A 20,635-nucleotide genomic window follows, 5' to 3' on the forward strand; every position below is an offset into this window, starting at 1 on the left:
CACAGACACACACACAGACACACACACAGACACACACACAGACACACACACAGACACACACACAGACACACACACAGACACACACACAGACACACACACAGACACACACACAGACACACACACCCATACGCATATACATATATACACACAGGTGCACAAGTATACACACGCGTACACACACATACACATGCATGTATACACACATGCTTACATGTCCACAAGCATACACATGTGCATATACACATGCACATACACAGACATACAATAATGCACATATCAAACATGCTTATATGTACACAAATAATACACAAGCACACACATACATGCATGCATGCAGACACATGCACGTCCATACACACATGCGCACACGCCACAGTGCACAATCATGTACCCGCACATATACAAACATGCTTATGTGTGGGCGCATGCATGTATATGTGTGCAAGCATATACCTGCACACATACATCCATGCAACCATATGCATGTACACACAGTGGGCAGGATTTTGTGGCCCACCCCAAGGTGTGTTTCTTACAGAGAAGGGCAACCCTCCGTTCACCAGTGATGGGATCATCTGGTGGGATTTGCCATTGAATCCACCCCACGCTGCCAGAATTGGAGGGGGCGGGGGGGGGGGGGGTGCAGGGGGCGGAGTAGGAGGGGTGCTGTTGGTGGGGGGGGGGGGGTGCAGGGGGCGGAGTAGGAGGGGTGCTGTTGGTGGAACCGGAACATGAGAGCGGTGTGAACAGCTGGAAGATCTTGCCCAATTGTGGCTGCAATTAACCCCTCACACACTGACTGACCAGGAAGCAAGACTCACTCACGTGTCCATTGTGATTGGCACAGTGGAAATAACGGCCAAATCCTTCTCCAAATTCTTTTGCTTCACCCTGAGAACGAAACATGGAAAGATCACCACAATTTATCACTGCAGAAAATATTTCTGCATCCACCCTGCACCGCCTCACCCATAGGAACACACCGCCCCATTCTTCACCAAAACCTAACCCCATGCTGTACCTGTCCTGGGAGTGTTTGATGGGGACAGTGTAGAAGGAGCTTTACTCTGTATCTAACCCCGTGCTGTACCTGTCCTGGGAGTGTTTGATGGGGGCAGTATAGAGGGAGCTTTACTCTGTATCTAAACCCATGCTGTACCTGTGCTGGGAGTGTTTGATGGGGTGGAGGTGCCGGCATTGGACTGGGGTAAACACAATAAGAGGTCTCACAACACCAGGTTAAAGTCCAACAGGTTTGTTTGGTAGCAAAAGCCACTAGCTTTCAGAGCACTGCTCCTTCGTCAGGTAAGTGGGAGTTCTGTTCACAAACAGGGCATATAAAGACACAAACTCAATTTACAAAATTACCTGTAAAGACTCGCATTCCAACCATTATTTTGTAAATTGAGTTTGTGTCTCTGTATGCCCTGTTTGTGAACAGAACTCCCACTCACCTGACGAAGGAGCAGCGCTCCGAACGCTAGTGGCTTTTGCTACCAAATAAACCTGTTGGACTTTAACCTGGTGTTGTGAGACTTCTTACTGTGTTTGATGGGGACAGTGTAGAGAGAGCGTTACTCTGTATCTAACCCTGTGCTGTACCTGTCCTGGGAGTGTTTGATGGGGAACAGTGTAGAGGGAGCTTTACTCTGTATCTAACCCCGTGCTGTACCTGTCCTGGGAGTGTTTGATGGGGACAGTGTAGAGAGAGCGTTACTCTGTATCTAACCCTGTGCTGTACCTGTCCTGGGAGTGTTTGATGGGGGACAGTGTAGAGGGAGCTTTACTCTGTATCTAACCCCGTGCTGTACCTGTCCTGGGAGTGTTTGATGGGGACAGTGTAGAGGGAGCTTCACTCTGTATCTAACCCCGTGCTGTACCTGTCCTGGGAGTGTTTGATGGGGACAGTGTAGAGGGAGCTTTACTCTGTATCTAACCCCGTGCTGTACCTGTCCTGGGAGTGTTTGATGGGGACAGTGTAGAGGGAGCTTCACTCTGTATCTAACCCCGTGCTGTACCTGTCCTGGGAGTGTTTGATGGGGACAGTGTAGAGGGAGCTTTACTCTGTATCTAACCCCGTGCTGTACCTGTCCTGGGAGTGTTTGATGGGGACAGTGTAGAGGGAGCTTCACTCTGTATCTAACCCCGTGCTGTACCTGTCCTGGGAGTGTTTGATGGGGACAGTGTAGAGGGAGCTTTACTCTGTATCTAACCCCGTGCTGTACCTGTCCTGGGAGTGTTTGATGGGGACAGTGTAGAGGGAGCTTTACTCTGTATCTAACCCCGTGCTGTACCTGTCCTGGGAGTGTTTGATGGGGACAGTGTAGAGGGAGCTTTACTCTGTATCTAACCCCGTGCTGTACCTGTCCTGGGAGTGTTTGATGGGGACAGTGTGGAGGGAGCTTTACTCTGTATCTAACCCCATGCTGTACCTGTCCTGGGAGTGTTTGATGGGGACAGTGTAGAGGGAGCTTTACTCTGTATCTAACCCCGTGCTGTACCTGTCCTGGGAGTGTTTGATGGGGACAGTGTAGAGGGAGCTTCACTCTGTATCTAACCCCGTGCTGTACCTGTCCTGGGAGTGTTTGATGGGGACAGTGTAGAGGGAGCTTTACTCTGTATCTAACCCCGTGCTGTACCTGTCCTGGGAGTGTTTGATGGGGACAGTGTAGAGGGAGCTTCACTCTGTATCTAACCCCGTGCTGTACCTGTCCTGGGAGTGTTTGATGGGGACAGTGTAGAGGGAGCTTTACTCTGTATCTAACCCCGTGCTGTACCTGTCCTGGGAGTGTTTGATGGGGACAGTGTAGAGGGAGCTTTACTCTGTATCTAACCCCGTGCTGTACCTGTCCTGGGAGTGTTTGATGGGGACAGTGTAGAGGGAGCTTTACTCTGTATCTAACCCCGTGCTGTACCTGTCCTGGGAGTGTTTGATGGGGACAGTGTGGAGGGAGCTTTACTCTGTATCTAACCCCATGCTGTACCTGTCCTGGGAGTGTTTGGTGGGGACAGTGTAGAGGGAGCTTTACTCTGTATCTAACCCCGTGCTGTACCTGTCCTGGGAGTGTTTGATGGGGACAGTGTGGAGGGAGCTTTACTCTGTATCTAACCCCATGCTGTACCTGTCCTGGGAGTGTTTGATGGCGACAGTGTGGAGGGAGCTTTACTCTGTATCTAACCCCATGCTGTACCTGTCCTGGGAGTGTTTGATGGCGACAGTGTGGAGGGAGCTTTACTCTGTATCTAACACCGTGCTGTACCTGTCCTGGGAGTGTTTGATGGGGACAGTGTAGAGGGAGCGTTACTCTGTATCTAACCCCGTGCTGTACCTGTCCTGGGAGTGTTTGATGGGGACACTGTAGAGGGAGCTTTGCTCTGGATCTAACCCCGTGCTGTACCTGTCCTGGGAGTGTTTGATGGGGACAGTATAGAGGGAGCGTTACTCTGTATCTAACCCCGTGCTGTACCAGTCCTGGGAGTGTTTGATGGGGACACTGTAGAGGGAGCTTTGCTCTGTATCTAACCCCGTGCTGTACCTGTCCTGGGAGTGTTTGATGGGGACAGTGTAGAGGGAGCTTTGCTCTGTATCTAACCCCGTGCTGTACCTGTCCTGGGAGTGTTTGATGGGGACAGTATAGAGGGAGCTTTACTCTGTATCTAACCCCGTGCTGTACCTGTCCTGGGAGTGTTTGATGGGGACAGTGTAGAGGGAGCTTTGCTCTGTATCTAACCCCGTGCTGTACCTGTCCTGGGAGTGTTTGATGGGGACAGTGTAGAGGGAGCTTTACTCTGTATCTAACCCCGTGCTGTACCTGTCCTGGGAGTGTTTGATGGGGACAGTGTAGAGGGAGCTTTACTCTGTATCTAAACCCGTGCTGTACCTGTCCTGGGAGTGTTTGATGGGGACAGTGTAGAGGGAGCTTTACTCTGTATGTAACCCCGTGCTGTACCTGTCCTGGGAGTTTTTGATGGGGACAGTGTAGAGGGAGCTTTACTCTGTATCTAACCCCGTGCTGTACCTGTCCTGGGAGTGTTTGATGGGGACAGTGTAGAGGGAGCTTTACTCTGTATGTAACGCCGTGCTGTACCTGTCCTGGGAGTGTTTGATGGGGGACAGTGTAGAGGGAGCTTTACTCTGTATCTAACCCCGTGCTGTACCTGTCCTGGGAGTGTTTGATGGGGACAGTGTAGAGGGAGCTTTACTCTGTATCTAACCCCGTGCTGTACCTGTCCTGGGAGTGTTTGATGGGGACAGTGTGGAGGGAGCTTTACTCTGTATGTAACGCCGTGCTGTACCTGTCCTGGGAGTGTTTGATGGGGACAGTGTGGAGGGAGCTTTACTCTGTATGTAACGCCGTGCTGTGTGAGGAATGTCAATGGCAGTGTATCTCCTGCACAGATGTGCCTGCGCAGAGTGAGGGGGTTTGTAATGTTACCTCTTTGGCTTCTCATTGGAGTAATTCAGGTTGGCCGCTGCTTGAACCTTGATGTCGATCATGCTCTGGATCAGTTCCGAAGCCTCCACCTCCTTCTTCCGGAGCTGCTCCCACAGAGTGCGATAAAGCTGCTGGAGGCTGTCGTATTCCGCTTTCACCTCACCGTTCGCCTTGTCCAACTCATCGATCTGAGTCTGCAGTCGACCTCGCTCCACCTCCAGCTCCCCCAGCTTCACTTCCAACTCACACAACCTGTACACAGCACCGAGAGTGACAGAGGGCATCATACCGTGACTCAGTGGGCAAATTAGGGCAGCACGGTGGCACAGTGGTTAGCACTGCTGCCTCGCAGCGCCAGGGACCCGGGTTTGATTCCCGGCTTGGGTCACTGTCTGTGTGAAGTTTGCACGTTCTCCCCGTGTCTGCGTGGGTTTCCTCCGGGTGCTCCAGTTTCCTCCCACACTCCAAAGATGTGCGGGTTAGGTGGATTGGCCATGCTAAATTGACCCTTAGTGTCAGGAACTAAGCAGGGTAAATATGCGGGGTTAAGGGAATAGGGCCTGGGTGGGATTATGGTCTGTACAGACTCGATGGACCGAATGGCCTCCTCCTGCACTGTAGGGATTCTATGTTTCTATGAACCACGGAGTGGACACTAATGCCTCCACAATGAAGAGACTGAATAGACTGGGACTATACTCATTGGAATTTAGAATCATAGAATCTTTACAGTGCATAAGGCCATTCGGCCCATCGAGTCTGCACCGACCACAATCCCACCCAGGCCCTATCCCATAGCCCCATGCATTTACCCTAGCTAGTCCCCGACACTAACGGGGAATTTAGCATGGCCAGCCCACCTAACTTGCACATCTTTGGACTGTGGGAGGAAACTGGAGCACCCGGAGGAAACCCACGTAGACACAGGGAGAACGTGCAAACTCCACACAGGCAGTGACCCAAGCCGGGAATCGAACCTGGGTCCCCGGCGCTGTGAGGCAGCAGTGCCAACCACTGTGCCACCGTGCCGCCATTTAGAAGAATGAGGGGAAATCTTATAGAAACATATAAAGATTATGAAGGGAATAGATAAGATAGAAGCAGGGAAGTTGTTTCCACTGGTGGGTGAAACTAGAACTGGGGGCATAGTCTCAAAATAAGGGGAAGCAGATTTAGGACTGAGTTGAGGAGGAACTTTTTCACAAAAAGGGTTGTGAATCTGTGGAATTCCCTGCCCAGTGAAGCAGTTGAGGCTACTTCATTGAATGCTTATAAGGTAATAGATTTATGAACAGTAAAGGAATTAAGGGTTTTAAAAATTTATTTATTTTTCACAGGTAAGGCTGACATTAACGTTGCAATGAAGTTACTGGGAAGATCCCCTAGTCACCACATTCCGGTGTCTGTTCGGGTCAATGCACCTAACCGGTGAGCGGGCGGGTAAGTGGAGCGGAGTCCATGAAAAGATCAGCCATGATCTTATTGAATGGTGGAGCAGGCTCGAGGGGCCAGATGGCCTCCTCCTGCTCCTAGTTCTTATCAGAGTCTCTTGGCAGTCGTGACCAGAAAGCCCAATTCCTGCCTCTGAACGCTGCACTTGTCATTACCACGGGGATGGGCGGGGCTTCCCACAGCTCACGGAGCCAAGTGGACATTTCAGTCAGGTTTCTGTGTTGCTGAGGTGTGAAACATGGAGTGGGAAGTTTAGACCAAGTCAGAGCAGATCCGAACTCAGTGATAAAAGAAAATTGCACAGATGCTGCAATCTGAAAAAAAAAACAGAAAATGCTGGAAAGTCTCAGCAGGTCTGACAGCGTCTGTGGAGAGAGAATAGAGGCAATGTTTCGAATCTGGGTGACACTTCGTCAGAGCTGAACTTGGTGAATTTGTTTGGAGAGCCTATCAGAGAGGTAATGGATCCCTTTGGATCTGGTCCTGGGACATCTTTAGGAATGATGAGGTGCGCACTGGTCAGGGACCCTTTGGAATTATTAAAACTAGACATTAATGCACGTAAAAGCTTCATAAACTTAGAATCATAGAATCCCTACAATACAGGAGGCCGCCATTTGGCCCATCATGTCTGTACTGACACCCAGGCCCTATTCCCATAACCTCATTTCATAGAGAAATCATAGAATCATAGAAACCCTACAGCACAGAAAGAGGCCATTCGGCCCATCGAGTCTGCACCGACCACAATCCCACCCAGACCCTACCACCATATCCCGACATATTTACCCATTAATCCCTCTAACCTACGCATCTCAGGACACTAAGGGCAATTTTAGCATGGCCAATCAACCTAACCCGCACATCTTTGGACGGTGGGAGGAAATCAGAGCACCCGGAGGAAACCCACGCAGACACGGGGAGAATGTACAAACTCCACACAGACAGTGACCCAAGCCGGGAATCGAACCCGGGCCCCTGGCGCTGTGAGGCAGCGGTGTTAACCACTGTGCCACCGTGCCACCCCACTGTCTCCTCCTATTAACTGTCATGTTCATGGGGAAGCGGCTTAGTGGTATTTTCACGAGCCTCGTAACTTAGAGATCCAGGGTAATGATCCAGGAACCTGGGTTCAAATCCCACCACAGCAGCTGATGGAATTAGAATTCAAAATAAATTCTGAAATTAAAAGTCTACCGATGACCATGAAACCATTGTCAATTGTTGTAAAAACCCATCGGGTTCACTAATGCCCTTTAGGGAAGGAAATCTGCAGTCCTTACCTGGTCTGGCCTACATGTGACTCCAGACCAATAGCAATGTGGTTGACTTTAACTGCCCTCTAAAATGACCAAGCGAGGACTCAGTTCAAGGGCAATTAGGGTTGGGCAACAAATGCTGACCCAGCCAGCGACACCCATATCCCATGAAAGAATAAACAATAAAGCTCATTGGAACTGCTAACAGAACTGTCAGAGCTGTCAAGAGGACTGTCAAGACAAACTGGCAAGAGGGACTTGTCAAGGCATTTAAAAGTTCTGCCCTTTAGATTTTTGAAAAACATGACTGGAGTGCTAGAAAAGAACAACGCTTGCAGCGGTTGCTTAGATTTCCCAAAGGCATTTGACAAGGTGCCAAATCAAAGCTTACTATAAGAACATAAGAAATAGGAGCAGGAGTAGGCCATCTAGCCCCTCGAGCCTGCCCCGCCATTCAATAAGATCATGGCTGATCTGAAGTGGATCAGTTCCACTTACCCGCCTGATCCCTATAACCCCTAATTCCCTTACCGATCAGGAATCCATCTATCCGTGATTTAAACATATTCAACGAGGTAGCCTCCACCACTTCAGTGGGCAGAGAATTCCAGAGATTCACCACCCTCTGAGAGAAGAAGTTCCTCCTCAACTCTGTCCTTAACCGACCCCCCTTTATTTTGAGGCTGTGCCCTCTAGTTCTAGTTTCCTTTCTAAGTGGAAAGAATCTCTCCATCTCTACCCTATCCAGCCCCTTCATTATCTTATCGGTCTCTATAAGATCCCCCCTCAGCCTTCTAAATTCCAACGAGTACAAACCCAATCTGCTCAATCTCTCCTCATAATCAACACCCCTCATCTCCGGTATCAACCTGGTGAACCTTCTCTGCACTCCCTCCAAGGCCAATATATCCTTCCGCAAATAAGGGGACCAATACTGCACACAGTATTCCAGCTGCGGCCTCACCAATGCCCTGTACAGATGCAGCAAGACATCTCTGCTTTTATATTCTATCCCCCTTGTGATATAGGCCAACATCCCATTTGCCTTCTTGATCACCTGTTGCACCTGCAGACTGGGTTTTTGCGTCTCATGCACAAGGACTATGCAAAATAGGAGCCCATGATGTAGGGTGTAACAAATTAGCATGGGCAGAGGATTGGCTAGCTCAGAGGGAACAGAGAGTAGGCTTAAATGGGTCATTTTTGGGTTGGTAAGATGTGAGGAGTGGAGTTCCACAAGGATCAGTGCTGGGACCGCAACTATTTACAATCTACATCAACAACCTGGATGAAGCCACTGAATGTGTCATTGTTAAATTGCTGATCACACAATGGTAGGAAAGTAAGTTGTGAAGTGGACATAAAGACTCTGCAAAGGAACACAGATAGGTTAATGGAGTGGGGAAAGAGGGAGAGAAAGGGGGAGGAAGGGAGGGAGAGGAAGGAAGGGTGGGGGGAGGGGAGAGAGAGAGAGAGGGGGGGGGAAGGAGATAGTGAAAGAGAAACAATGGAGATTAAAAAATGCAAGAGGGAGAAAGTGAGAGAAAGAATCTACATTTATATAGCACCTTTCACAACCCCTGGGCATGGGAAAGTGTTTGGCAGACAGTGAATTGTGTTCTTTCTGAAGTGGAGTTGCTGTGATGTACAGCAGCCAATAAACACACAAACCTCAGCAAACAGCAATGCCTTTGTGTGATGGTGATTGGGGGATAAATATTGCCCAGGTGTCTGTTGTGAACTGCCCTGCTCTTCCAAACAGTGGCCATGGGATCTTCTGTATCCACTCGAGAGGAGAGATGGTCCCTCTGAGAATGCAGCACTCCCTCAGTGAAGCACTGGGAGCATCAGCCTGGACTGTGTGATCGAGTGTCTGGGGCCGGAATGTGAATCCGTGACATTATTTTCCCCTTTGTGTCCCGTGTCGTCGTTGTAACCCACGTGTTTACCACTCTGGAAGTTTGGCAGCCAATGAGGACCCTCCCCAATGGCCTGTCTCACCTGCTCTGGGTCGCCTGGAGTTCCTGCTCCTTGCGTTTGTTCAGTTTGCTCAGTTCAAACACCTCCTGTGCAAGCTGTGAGAGGTGGGGGAAGGGGGGAAGAGAATGAAGAATGTCACATGAGATAAACCAGAATAGGAGTGGGCCATTCAGCCCCTCTAACCTGCTCCGCCATTCGACAAAATCCTGGCTGATCTTTTTATTCATTCATTCGTGGGTCATGGGCGTCGCTGGCTGTGCCAGCATTTATTGCCCATCCCTTGTTGCCCGAGTGTAGTTGAGAGTCACCCACATTGCTGTGGCTCTGGAGTCACATGTAGGCCAGACCGGATAAGGACGGCAGATTTCCTTCCCTAAAGGGACATCAGTGAACTAGATGGGTTTTCCCGACAATCGACAATGGTTTCATGGTCATCAGTAGATTCTTAATTCCAGATATTTTTTTTTAGTGAATTCAAATTCCACCATCTGCCGTGGTGGGATTCGAACCTGGGTCCCCAGAACATTAGCTGAGTTTCTGGACTAATAGCCTAGCGATAATTCCACTAGGCCATTTCCATCCTCAACTGCAAAACGTCTAACGTACAGTTGAAGGGAACCAGAGGTCAATTCTTACTCAGTTTTAGATTCAATCACAAAGTGAAACATTCCACACTCGATGGGCTGAATGGCCTCCTTCTGCACTGTAGGGATTCTATGTATAGCACTGAACTCTACAATTTGATCACCAACATCAATTGGGTGGTTAGCACTGCTGCCTCACAGGGCCAGGGACCTGAGTTCGATTCCAGCCTCGGGTCACTGCCTGTGTGGAGTTTGCACATTCTCCCCGTGTCTGCGTGGGTTTCCTCCGGGTGCTCCGGTTTCCTCCCACAGTCCAAAAATGTGCGGGTTAGGTGGATTGGCCATGCTAAATTTCCCCTTAGTGTCAGGAGGACTAACTAGGGTAGATGCAGGGGGTTATGGAGATAGGGCCTGGGTGATATTGTGGTCGGTGCAGACTCGATGGGCCGAATGACCTCCTTCTGCCCTGTAGGATTCTATGATCAATGCATAATTTTTATATTTTTTAAAAGTGTAAATAGACGGATTAACCAATTGAACAACTCCCAAACTGGATACTATAACTGTAACAAAAACATTTGAACAGAAACGGATCAAATTGAGATATCATTCCTGAGGTTGATGAGACACTGCACCCCCTGTGGGCCCCTCGGGTCTCGGAAAGCCTCCAGAATCCCGATGCACAGCTTGTGCTCACAGCCTACGGGTGGGATGCTCCGGTCACACTCGCTCCAAAACCAGAGAATCCCACCCAAGGTCAATGGACCATTGCATGGTCCGCATCCCAACGCCGCCCCCCCCCCCCCCCACCCCCCACCCGCCCGCTACGATTCCCGTGGCAGACAGGACGGGAAAATTCCCCCCATATTCTTTTCAGCAACCCCTTAAAGGAGTAAGAATTGAATTTTATTGGGAAACGCATTCCACAGAATGAGGGCCGGGGAAGCCCAGAATCGAACCAAGGACTGTCAGGTTTTCAGTCTAACACTCTTCCGACTGGGCTGTCGTGTGCAGAAGTAATTATCCAATGACTGTACAGAATGTGGAGATGCCGGTGTTGGACTGGGGGTGGGGCACAGTAAGAAATCTCAACACCAGGTTAAGGTCCAACAGGTTTATTTGGAATCACGAGCTTTCGGAGCGCTGCTCCTTCATCAGGGGGTTTGAGGAGAGCCATTTCCAAACCGTGACAGGAACCTAATTGGAGGGATTCAAACGTGGAGTTCCAGGAGAGATGGGAATGGATTTGGGAGGTGACAACACGTTCCGGAAGGAGATAGAGGGTGGAGATGGGACGGTCGTGGAGGCAACAGGGGACAAGGATCCTGACTCGTTGGCAAGTCGGGATCTGGAACGTTCTACAGGAAAGGTAGGTGGAAGACAATTCTTGGAAGGGAGTTGGACAGATTCTCATGGATTTACAAAGTTACAAAGACCAAAGGGGAATCTAAAGATGGCTGCTCAACTAAAGGTTAGCCTAGCCACAATGGGCCAAATGGCCTCACTCTGTGCTGGGTATATTTAACTGGCTGCTGTGAAAGGTTTGCCAGAGTGAGAGCTGGCAGGACAGAAAGGAACTAAGTGTATTATCAAGGGAGAACTCAGATATTTTACTGAGGGAAGTATGAGGTTGAAACCAGCTTGGTAACCATGGAAATTGCCTCATAAATGCTCAGAAAGCAGAAGTGGGACAGAGGTGGATTTCGTCGTCCAAAACGTAACAACCATCGCTTCCTGCGCTGTGGGAAAACTCTGCTGAGAATCTGAGGAGGGTGCAATGGGGGGATTCACTCCGATACGGAGGGGCGGCACGGTAGCACAGTGGTTAGCACTGCTGCTTCACAGCTCCAGGGACCTGGGTTCGATTCCCGGCTTAGGTCACTGTCTGTGTGAAGTTTGCACATTCTCCTCATGTCTGCGTGGGTTTCCTCCGGGTGCTCCGGTTTCCTCCCACATTCCAAAAACAGATGTGCGGGTTAGGTTGATTGGCCATGCTTAAATTGCCCCTTAGTGTCCTGAGATGCGTAGGTTAGAGGGATTAGTGGGTAAAATATGTAGGGATATGGGGGTAGGGCCTGGGTGGGATTGTGGTCGGTGCAGACTCGATGGGCCGAATGGCCTCTTTCTGTACTGTAGGGTTTCTATTAAAAAAAAAGATACGCTCCCTCACAAGATAGCGAATGCTGGGGTGGCGGTAATGTCACTGGGCTGGGAATCGAAAGGCCCGGGATAATACTCTTGGGGCACAGGTTCAAATCCCACCACGGCAGCTGGTGGAACTCAAATTTACAGGGACACGGGATTTCGGAGTAGGCCATTCGGCCCATCAAGCCCATTCTGCCATTCAATAAGATCCTGGCTAATCTGGCTGTGACCTTAACTCCACTTTCCTGTCTGTCCCCCATAACTCTCGACTCCCTTCTCTACCAAAACTCTATCGAACTCAGCCCTGAATATATTCAGTAACCCACAGCATCCACCGCTCCCTGGGGCAGAGAATTCCACCCTCCAGCGACCCTTTTGGGAGAATATCTTTGCCCCATTTCTGTTTTCACAGAACGTTACAGTGCAGAAGAGGCCCTTCGGCCCATCGAGCCTGCACTGATGCATGAACGGCCCAGACCTGCCCACCTCATCCCACCTGCCAGCACTTAGCCCATAGCCTGGAATGTTCTGGCACGCCAAGTACTCATCCAGGCACTTTTTAAAGGATGTGAGGCAACCCGCCAAAATTAGGGTGGGTGTTCAGAGTTAAGTTACAGATTTTACATAATTTAAACAATGTCTCTTCGTTTTAATCTCCCTCCCAATTAATAAATCTGGAATATAAAGCTAGTCTCAGTAATAGAGTGATAGAGTCATAGAGGTTTACAGCATGGAAATAGGCCCTTTGGCCCAACTTGTCCATGCCGCCCTTTCTTTTTTAAAACCCCTAAGCTAATCCCAATTGCCCGCATTTGGCCCATATCCCTCTATACCCATCGTACCCATGTAACCATCTAAATGCTTTTTAAAAGACAAAATTGTACCCGCCTCTACTACTACCTCTGGCAGCTTGTTCCAGACACTCACCACCCTCTGTGTGAAAGAATTGCCCCTCTGGACACTTTTGTATCTCTCCCCTCTCACCTTAAACCTGTGCCCTCTAGTTTTGGACTCCCCTACCTTTGGGAAAAGATATTGACTATCTCGCTGATCTATGCCCCTCATTATTTTAGAGACCTCTATAAGATCACCCCTCAGCCTCCTACGGTCCAGAGAAAAATGTCCCAGTCTATCCAGTCTCTCCTTATAACTCAAACCATCAAGTCCCGGTAGTAATGGTGACCATGAGACTATAATCGATTGTCCTATAAACCCATCTAGTTCACTAATATCTTTTAGGGAAGGAAATCTCTGTCCTTACCCTGGTCAGGCCCACATGTGACTCCAGAGCCACGGCAATGTGGTTGACTCTTAGCTGCCCTCTGAAATGGCCGAGCGAGACACTCAGTTCCAGGGGCAATTAGGGATGGTCAACAAATGCTGACCCAGCCGGCGATGCCCACGTCCCATGAAAGAATAAAGAAATAAAGGGTGCAATAACTATCTGAACAGATTGAAGAGGCCAGGGCTCTTCTCCAGATAGAAAAGACTGCAGAGGTCTTTAAATTCTGAAGGGAAATGACAAAGTAGACTTTGCAAATATGTTTTTAGTTCGAGGCAAAGGCAGAACTCAGGACGCATAACTCACCTCCTGACTCCCCAAAGCCTGTCCACCATCTACAAGGCACAAGTCAGGAGTGTGATGGAATACTCCCCACTTGCCTGGATGGGTGCAGCTCCAACAACACTCAAGAAGCTCGACACCATCCAGGACAAAGCAGCCCCGCTAGATTGGCACCACATCCACAAACACTCTCTCCCTCCACCTCCGACACGCAGCGGTGTGTACTATCTGCAAGGCACACTGCAGAAATTCACCAAAGATCCTTAGACAGCACCTTCCAAACCCACGACCACTTCCATCTAGAAGGACAAGGGCAACAGATACATGGGAACACCACCACCTGCAAGTTCCCCTCCAAACCACTCACTGTCCTGACTTGGAAATATATCAAGTAAGGAGTCTAACAACACCAGGTTAAAGTCCAACAGGTTTATTTGGTAGCAAACGCCACTAGCTTTCGGAGCGCTGCTCCTTCGTCAGATGGAGTGGAAATATTTCCACTCCATCTGATGAAGGAGCAGCGCTCCGAAAGCTAGTGGCATTTGCTACCAAATAAACCTGTTGGACTTGAACCTGGTGTTGTTAGACTCCTTACTGTGTTTACCCCAGTCCAACGCCGGCATTTCCACATCATTGGAAATATATCGCCGTTCCTTCGCAGTCGCTGGGTCAAAATCCTGGAATTCCCTCCCTAGCGGCATTGTGGGTCAACCCACAGAACATGGACTGCAGCGATTCAAGAAGGCAGCTCACCACCACCTTCTCAAGGGCAACTAGGGATGGGCAATAAATGCTGACCAGCCAGCGACACCCATGTCCCACGAATGAATTAAAAGTAACATATAACAAACTAAAATGGGGGATTGACAACACTTAAAGAGAGCGAGCACGGCATTTGGGGGGGGCAGACAGCAAGCGTGAGGGAGGAAAGAGCAAAGGTGTGTGAAAAACCGATGGACAGCGAGATACTGAGCAAAGGAATATGGGAGAGAGTGCAAGTGAAGGAATGTGAGCGAGTGCGGGGGAGTGAGAGATTGAGGAAGGTGATGTCAGTGCTGTGTGAGAGACTCACCTCACCATTTGCCTGATAGAGTTTGTTCACCTTCTCTTGGTGCCTGATCTGTATTTTCGTCACATTTTCAGGTTCAGGAGATAAGCTGGAAGATAAATAACAGATGCAACAAAACCTCGTGAAATCAACGGTGCGAGCGTCGCCTGGATACGGAGGCCCAATCCATGCTTTACACCTGCCCTGCTCCCCAGAGTTCTAACATCCCCTTTAAATCCCATCCCGCTACATCCTTTAACCTTTTCTGCTCCAAAGACAACAAATCCAGCTATTCCAATCACTCCTGATTAACTGAAGACAGTTTGGCACGGTGGCACAGTGGTTAGCACTGCTGCCTCACAGTGCCAGAGACCTGGGTTCAATTCCCACCTTGCGTCACTGTCTGTGTGGAGTCTGCACATTCTCCCTGTGTCTGCGTGGGTTTCCTCCAGGTGCTCCGGTTTCCTCCCACAGTCTAAAGATGTTTAGGTTAGGTGCTATGGCCATGCTAAATTGCTCCGGATGAATAGGTTAGAGAGATTAGCAGGGTAAATAATGTGGGGTTACGGGGATAGGGCCTGGGTGGGATTGTGGTCAGTGCAGACTCGATGGGCCGAATGGCCTCCTTCTGCCCTGGAGGATTCTATGATTCTATGAAGCCCCTCACCCCTGGCACTGTTCCAGTAAATCTCCTCCGCACCCTCTCCAGGGCTCTGACATCCATAGAACCATAGAAAATTACAGCTCAGAAACAGGCCTTTTGGCCCTTCTTGTCCGTGCCGAACCATTTTATGCCTAGTCCCACTGACCTGCACTTGGACCATATCCCTCCACACCCCTCTCATCCATGAACCCGTCCAAGTTTTTCTTAAATGTTAAAAGCATTTACCACTTTATCCGGCAGCTCATTCCACACTCCCACCACTCTCTGCATGAAGAAGCCCCCCCTAATATTCCCTTTAAACTTTTCTCCTTTCACCCTTAACCCATGCCCTCTGGTCTTTTCCTCCCCTAGCCTCAGCGGAAAAAGCCTGCTTGCATTCACTCTATCTATACCCATCAAAATCTTATACACCTCTATCAAACCTCCCCTCAATCTTCTACGCTCCAGGGAATAAAGTCCCAACCTATTCAATCTCTCTCTGTAACTCAGCTTCTCAAGTCCCGGCAACATCCTTGTGAACCTTCTCTGCACTCTTTCAACCTTATTTACATCCTTCCTGTAACTAGGTGACCAAAACTGTACACAATACTCCAAATTTGGCCTCACCAATGCCTTATATAACCTTGATGTGGAGATGCCGGCGTTGGACTGGGGTAAACACTAACCTCCTTGAAAAACTCTAATAGATTGGTCAAACATGACCTACCACGCACAAAGCCATGTTGACTCTCCCTAATAAGCTTTCGGAGCACTGCTCCTTTGTCAGATGGAGTGGAATTTCCACTCCATCTGACGAAGGAGCAGTGCTCCGAAGGCTTATGGTATTTGCTACCAAATAAATCTGTTGGACTTTAACCTGGTGTTGTGAGACTTCTTATTATATAACCTTACCATAACACTCCAACTTTTATACTCGATACTCCGATTTATAAAGGCCAATGTACCAAAGGCACTCTTTATGACCCTATCCACCTGTGATGTCACTTTTAGGGAATTCTGTACCTGTATTCCCAGATCCCTCTGTTCAACTGCACTCTTCAGAGTCCTATCATTTACCCTGTACGTTCTACTTTGGTTTGTCCTTCCAAAGTGCAATATCTCACACTTGTCTGCGTTAAATTCCATTTGCCATTTTTCAGCCCATTTTTCTAGTTGGTCCAAATCCCTCTGCAAGCTTTGAAAACCTTCCTCACTGTCCACTACACCTCCAATCTTTGTATCATCAGCAAACTTGCTGATCCAATTTACCACATCATCATCCAGATCATTGATATAGATGACAAACAACAATGGACCCAACACCGATCCCTGCGGCACACCACTAGTCACAGGCCTCCACTCAGAGAAGCAATCCTCCACAACCACTCTCTGGCTTCTTCCATTGAGCCAGTGTCTAATCCAATTTACTACCTCCCCATGTATACCTAGCGACTGAACCTTCCTAACTAACCTCCCATGAGGGACCTTGTCAAAGGCCTTGCTGAAATCCAGGTAGACAACATCCACCGCCTTCCCTTCATCCACTTTCCTGGTAACCTCCTCGAAAAACTCTAATAGATTGGTCAAACATGACCTACCACGCACAAAGCCATGTTGACTCTCCCTAATAAGTCTCTGTCTATCCAAATATTTGTAGATCCTATCCCTTATCACACCTTCCAATAACTTGCCCACCACCGACGTCAAACTTTAAGTTTAAAATGGGCTGGGTGTTCAGAGTTAATTTACAGATCTTACGTAATCTAGCTGAACGGCAGAACAGGCACGAGAGGCTGAATGGATTTAGCCAGTTCCTACGGTTCACAGAATTACAGAATTGTGACAGGTCAGAAGGAGACCATTCGGCCCATCGTGTCTTCCCTGGCTCTCTAAACGGGCATCATGACTTAGTGCCCTTCCCCTGCCTTTCCCCCGTACGCCTGCACATGTGTGGCACGGTGGCACAGTGGTTAGCACTGCTACCTCACAGCACCAGGGACCGGGTTCGATTCCCGGCTTGGGTCACTCTCTGTGTGGAGTTTGCACGTTCTCCCCATGTCTGCGTGGGTTTCCTCCGGTTTCCTCTCTCAGTTCAAAGATTAGGTTGATTGGCCGTGCTAAATTGCCCTTTAGTGTCAGGGGGACTCACTAGGGTAAGTGCATGGGGTTATGGGGATAGGGCTTGGGTGGGATTGTGGTCGGTGCAGACTCGATGGGCCAAATGGCCTACTTTGGCACTGTAGGGATTCTATGGATTCTATGATTGCTTTTATTCAAGTAATCATCTAACGCCCTCTTGAATGCCTCGATTGAACCTGCCTCCACCTCACTACCAGGCAGAACATTCCAGACCCCAATCACTCGCTGGGTGAAAAAGACTTTTCACACATCACATTTGCTTCTTTTGCAAATCACTTTTAAATCTGTCTCCCTCTCATTCTTAATCGGTTTCTCCCTCTCTGCTCTGTTCAGCCCCCTCACGATTTTGAACATCTCTATCGAATTTCCTCTCAGCCTTCTTCACTCTGAGGAGAACAGTCCAAACCTCTCCAATCTAAAGTTAAAGTAAAGTTTATTTATTAGTCACAAGTAAGGCTTACATTAACACTGCAATGAAGTTACTGTGAAAACCCCCTCGTCGCCACACTCCGGCACCTGTTCGGGTACACTGAGGGAGAATTTAGCATGGCCATAGCACCTAACCAACACTACCGGTGCCACGTGATAGCGAGTTGAGGAACAGGGAGAGAGTGCACTTAAACATGTGGTTGCAGGGATGGTGCAGGAGGGAGGGTTTCAGATACGTGGATAATTGGAACACGTTCTGGGGAAGGTGGGACCTCTACAAACAGGACGGGGTGCACCTGAACCAGAGGGGCACCAATATCCTGGGAGGGAAATTTGCTACGGCTCTTCAGGGGGATTTAAACTAATTTGTCAGGGGAGTGGGAAAAGGAGTTGTAGTCCGGAAGTCAGTGTTGAGGGTGGTGAGGTATTGGGGAAGGTATCAAGGTCAAGGGTGGGTACCGGTAGACAGGAAGGTGGGTTGAAGTGTGTCTACTTCAATGCAAGGAGCATCCGGAACAAGGTGGATGAACTTGGGGCATGGATTGCTACTTGGGACTACGATGTTGTGGCCATTACGGAGACGTGGGTAGAACAAGGACAGGAATGGTTGTTGGACGTTCCGGGGTATAGATGTTTCAGTAAGTGTAGGGAAGCTGGTAAAAGAGGTGGAGGAGTAGCATTGTTAATCAAGGATAGTTTAACGGCTGCGGAAAAGCACTTTGAGGGGGATATGCACACTGAGGTAATATGGGCTGCAGTTAGAAACAGGAAAGGAGCGGTCACGTTGTTAGGAGTTTACTATAGGCCCCCAAATAGTAATAGAGATGTGGAGGAAGAAATTGCTAAGCAGATTATGGATACGTGTGGGGGTCACAGGGTAGTTGTCATGGGGGACTTTAACTTTCCAAATATTGATTGGAACCTTTGTAGGTCAAATAGTTTGGATGGGGCACTTTTTGTGCAGTGTGTGCAGGAGGGTTTCCTGACACAATATGTGGATAGGCCGACAAGGGGTGAGGCCACATTGGATTTGGTGCTGGGAAATGAACCGGGCCAAGTGTTAGATTTGGTTGTGGGAGAGAACTTTGGAGATAGTGACCACAATTCGGTGTCTTTTGTTATTGCAATGGAGAGGGATAGGGCCGGACGGCAGGGCAAGGCTTACAATTGGGGGAGAGGTAATTATGATGCGATTAGGCAAGAATTAGGGGGCATAAGATGGGAACAGAAACTGTCAGGGAAAGGCACTGATGAAAAGTGGAACTTTTTCAAGGAACAAATACTGGGTGTCCTTGATAGGTATGTCCCTGTCAGGCAGGGAGGAAATGGCCGAGTGAGGGAACCGTGGTTCACAAAAGAGGTGGAATGTCTTGTGAAAAGGAAGAGGGAAGCTTATGTAGGGATGAGGAAACAAGGTTCAGATGGCTCGATTGAGGGTTACAAGTTAGCAAGGAATGAGCTGAAAAAGGGGCTGAGGAGAGCTAGGAGGGGACATGAGAAGTCCTTGGCGGGTCGGATCAAGGAAAACCCCAAGGCTTTTTACTCTTATGTGAGGAATAAAAGAATGACCAGGGTGAGATTAGGGCCGGTCAAGGACAGTGGTGGGAACTTGTGTATGGAATCAGTAGAGATAGGCGAGGTGATGAATGAATACTTTTCTTCAGTGTTCACCAAGGAGAGGGGCCATGTTTTTCAGGAAGAGAAGGTGTTACAGGCTAATAGGCTGGAGGAAATAGATGTTCGGAGGGAGGATGTATTGGCAGTTTTGAATAAACTGAAGGTCGATAAGTCCCCTGGGCCTGATGAAATGTATCCTAGGATTCTTTGGGAGGCGAGGGATGAGATTGCAGAGCCTTTGGCTTTGATCTTTGGGTCCTCGCTGTCCACGGGGATGGTGCCAGAGGACTGGAGAGTGGCAAATGTTGTTCCTCTGTTTAAGAAAGGGAATAGAAATGACCCTGGTAATTATAGACCGGTTAGTCTGACTTCGGTGGTTGGTAAATTGATGGAAAAGGTCCTTAGGGATGGGATTTACGACCATTTAGAAAGATGCGGATTAATCCGGGATAGTCAGCACGGATTTGTGAAGGGCAAATCGTGCCTCACAAATTTGATAGAATTTTTTGAGGAGGTAACTAGGTGTGTTGATGAAGGTAGGGCGGTTGATGTCATATACATGGATTTTAGTAAGGCGTTTGATAAGGTCCCCCATGGTCGGCTTATGATGAAAGTAAGGAGGTGTGGGATAGAGGGAAAGTTGGCCGATTGGATAGGTAACTGGCTCTCTGATCGAAGACAGAGGGTGGTGGTGGATGGAAAATTTTCGGACTGGAGGCAGGTTGCTAGCGGAGTGCCGCAGGGATCGGTGCTTGGTCCTCTGCTCTTTGTGATTTTTATTAATGACTTAGAGGAGGGGGCTGAAGGGTGGATCAGTAAATTTGCTGATGACACCAAGATTGATGGAGTAGTGGATGAGGTGGAGGGGTGTTGTAGGCTGCAAAGAGACATAGATAGGATGCAAAGCTGGGCTGAAAAATGGCAAATGGAGTTTAACCCTGATAAATGTGAGGTGATTCATTTTGGTCGGACAAATTTAAATGTGGATTACAGGGTCAAAGGTAGGGTTCTGAAGACTGTGGAGGAACAGAGAGATCTTGGGGTCCATATCCACAGATCTCTAAAGGTTGCCACTCAAGTGGATAGAGCTGTGAAGAAGGCATATAGTGTGTTAGCTTTTATTAACAGGGGGTTGGAGTTTAAGAGCCGTGGGGTTATGCTGCAACTGGACAGGACCTTGGTGAGACCGCATTTGGAATATTGCGTGCAGTTCTGGTCACCTCACTACAAGAAGGATGTGGAAGCGCTGGAGAGAGTGCAGAGGAGATTTACCAGGATGCTGCCTGGTTTGGAGTGTCGGTCTTATGAGGAAAGGTTGAGGGAGCTGGGGCTGTTCTCT

General features: G+C 49.0%; 1 protein-coding gene across 3 annotated transcripts in view; it reads right to left on the reverse strand.

Moving 5' to 3' along the window:
* LOC144499943 (autophagy-related protein 16-1-like) overlaps positions 1 to 20,635 on the reverse strand; it is a 109,207-nt gene that overhangs the window by 70,345 nt on the left and 18,227 nt on the right. For all 3 annotated transcript variants that reach the window (XM_078222659.1, XM_078222657.1, XM_078222658.1), the window contains exons 3-6: positions 14,493 to 14,577; positions 9,149 to 9,222; positions 4,437 to 4,688; positions 826 to 891 (exon numbers count right to left, since the gene is read on the reverse strand). In XM_078222659.1, the coding sequence (XP_078078785.1) occupies positions 826 to 891; positions 4,437 to 4,688; positions 9,149 to 9,222; positions 14,493 to 14,577 (477 nt within the window). The remainder of the gene's footprint in view (positions 1 to 825; positions 892 to 4,436; positions 4,689 to 9,148; positions 9,223 to 14,492; positions 14,578 to 20,635) is intronic.

Source organism: Mustelus asterias, chromosome 10 (genome assembly GCF_964213995.1).
Source record: "Mustelus asterias chromosome 10, sMusAst1.hap1.1, whole genome shotgun sequence".
Taxonomy (NCBI): domain Eukaryota; kingdom Metazoa; phylum Chordata; class Chondrichthyes; order Carcharhiniformes; family Triakidae; genus Mustelus; species Mustelus asterias.